General features: G+C 34.0%; 1 protein-coding gene across 3 annotated transcripts in view; it reads right to left on the reverse strand.

The window, feature by feature from the left end:
- Nucleotides 1-591, reverse strand: part of LOC119588775 (decapping and exoribonuclease protein-like) — a 4,580-nt gene that overhangs the window by 3,808 nt on the left and 181 nt on the right. The window contains exon 1 of one of the 3 annotated variants that reach the window (XM_037937417.1): nt 263-327. In XM_037937417.1, the coding sequence (XP_037793345.1) occupies nt 263-294 (32 nt within the window). In that variant the 5' untranslated portion in view covers nt 295-327. Of the gene's footprint in view, nt 1-86; nt 125-262; nt 328-591 lie in introns of those variants that run through there. The other 2 variants (XM_037937416.1, XM_037937418.1) reach the window with 2 other exon arrangements.

Raw genomic sequence — 591 nt, forward strand, 5'->3', positions numbered from 1 at the left:
GTCAGTAGCTGCCTCCATTATAGTTTTCATAAAGATAAAAACATTCGGGATATTTTACTATAGCTTACACATTATAGTTAACATACAAAGTTATAAAAGCGAAGGCCATTTCTTCACATAATACAGCATTTCTTTAGCTGTGCTCGAGATATTAGAGTACTCTTAGCTGTATTTTAGAGTTTACCTTTAAACCCCATTCCCATTAGCAACAACTATTAAACCAAAATGACCGTAAGATTAATCCATTTAAAATTCGACTCACGGCTTATTTGCTCCTTGTGACCCAGACATCATGAAGAGGCTCCTCGCTTTGCTGTTAATATTAATCAAAGAAGTAATGAGTATTATAACATGGATGGGAAGGGTTTGTTTAGTGTACAGCACGTTTGCTAAAGTTCAAAGGTTTTCCAAGGCATCACTAATCGGTGTTCTTCTTAATATCCTTTATCAATTCGCTGACAAAAATCCCTGTACAGTGGATGATTAGTTGAATAGTTTTTTTTTCTCTTTTTTCATTCTTTATGAAGCAATATTTTGGTTCTTATCGAAATAACTCTTTTACAAACCTCTGGATACAATGGATGACTGTTG

This window comes from Penaeus monodon, chromosome 24, assembly GCF_015228065.2.
Source record: "Penaeus monodon isolate SGIC_2016 chromosome 24, NSTDA_Pmon_1, whole genome shotgun sequence".
In the NCBI taxonomy this organism is placed as follows: domain Eukaryota; kingdom Metazoa; phylum Arthropoda; class Malacostraca; order Decapoda; family Penaeidae; genus Penaeus; species Penaeus monodon.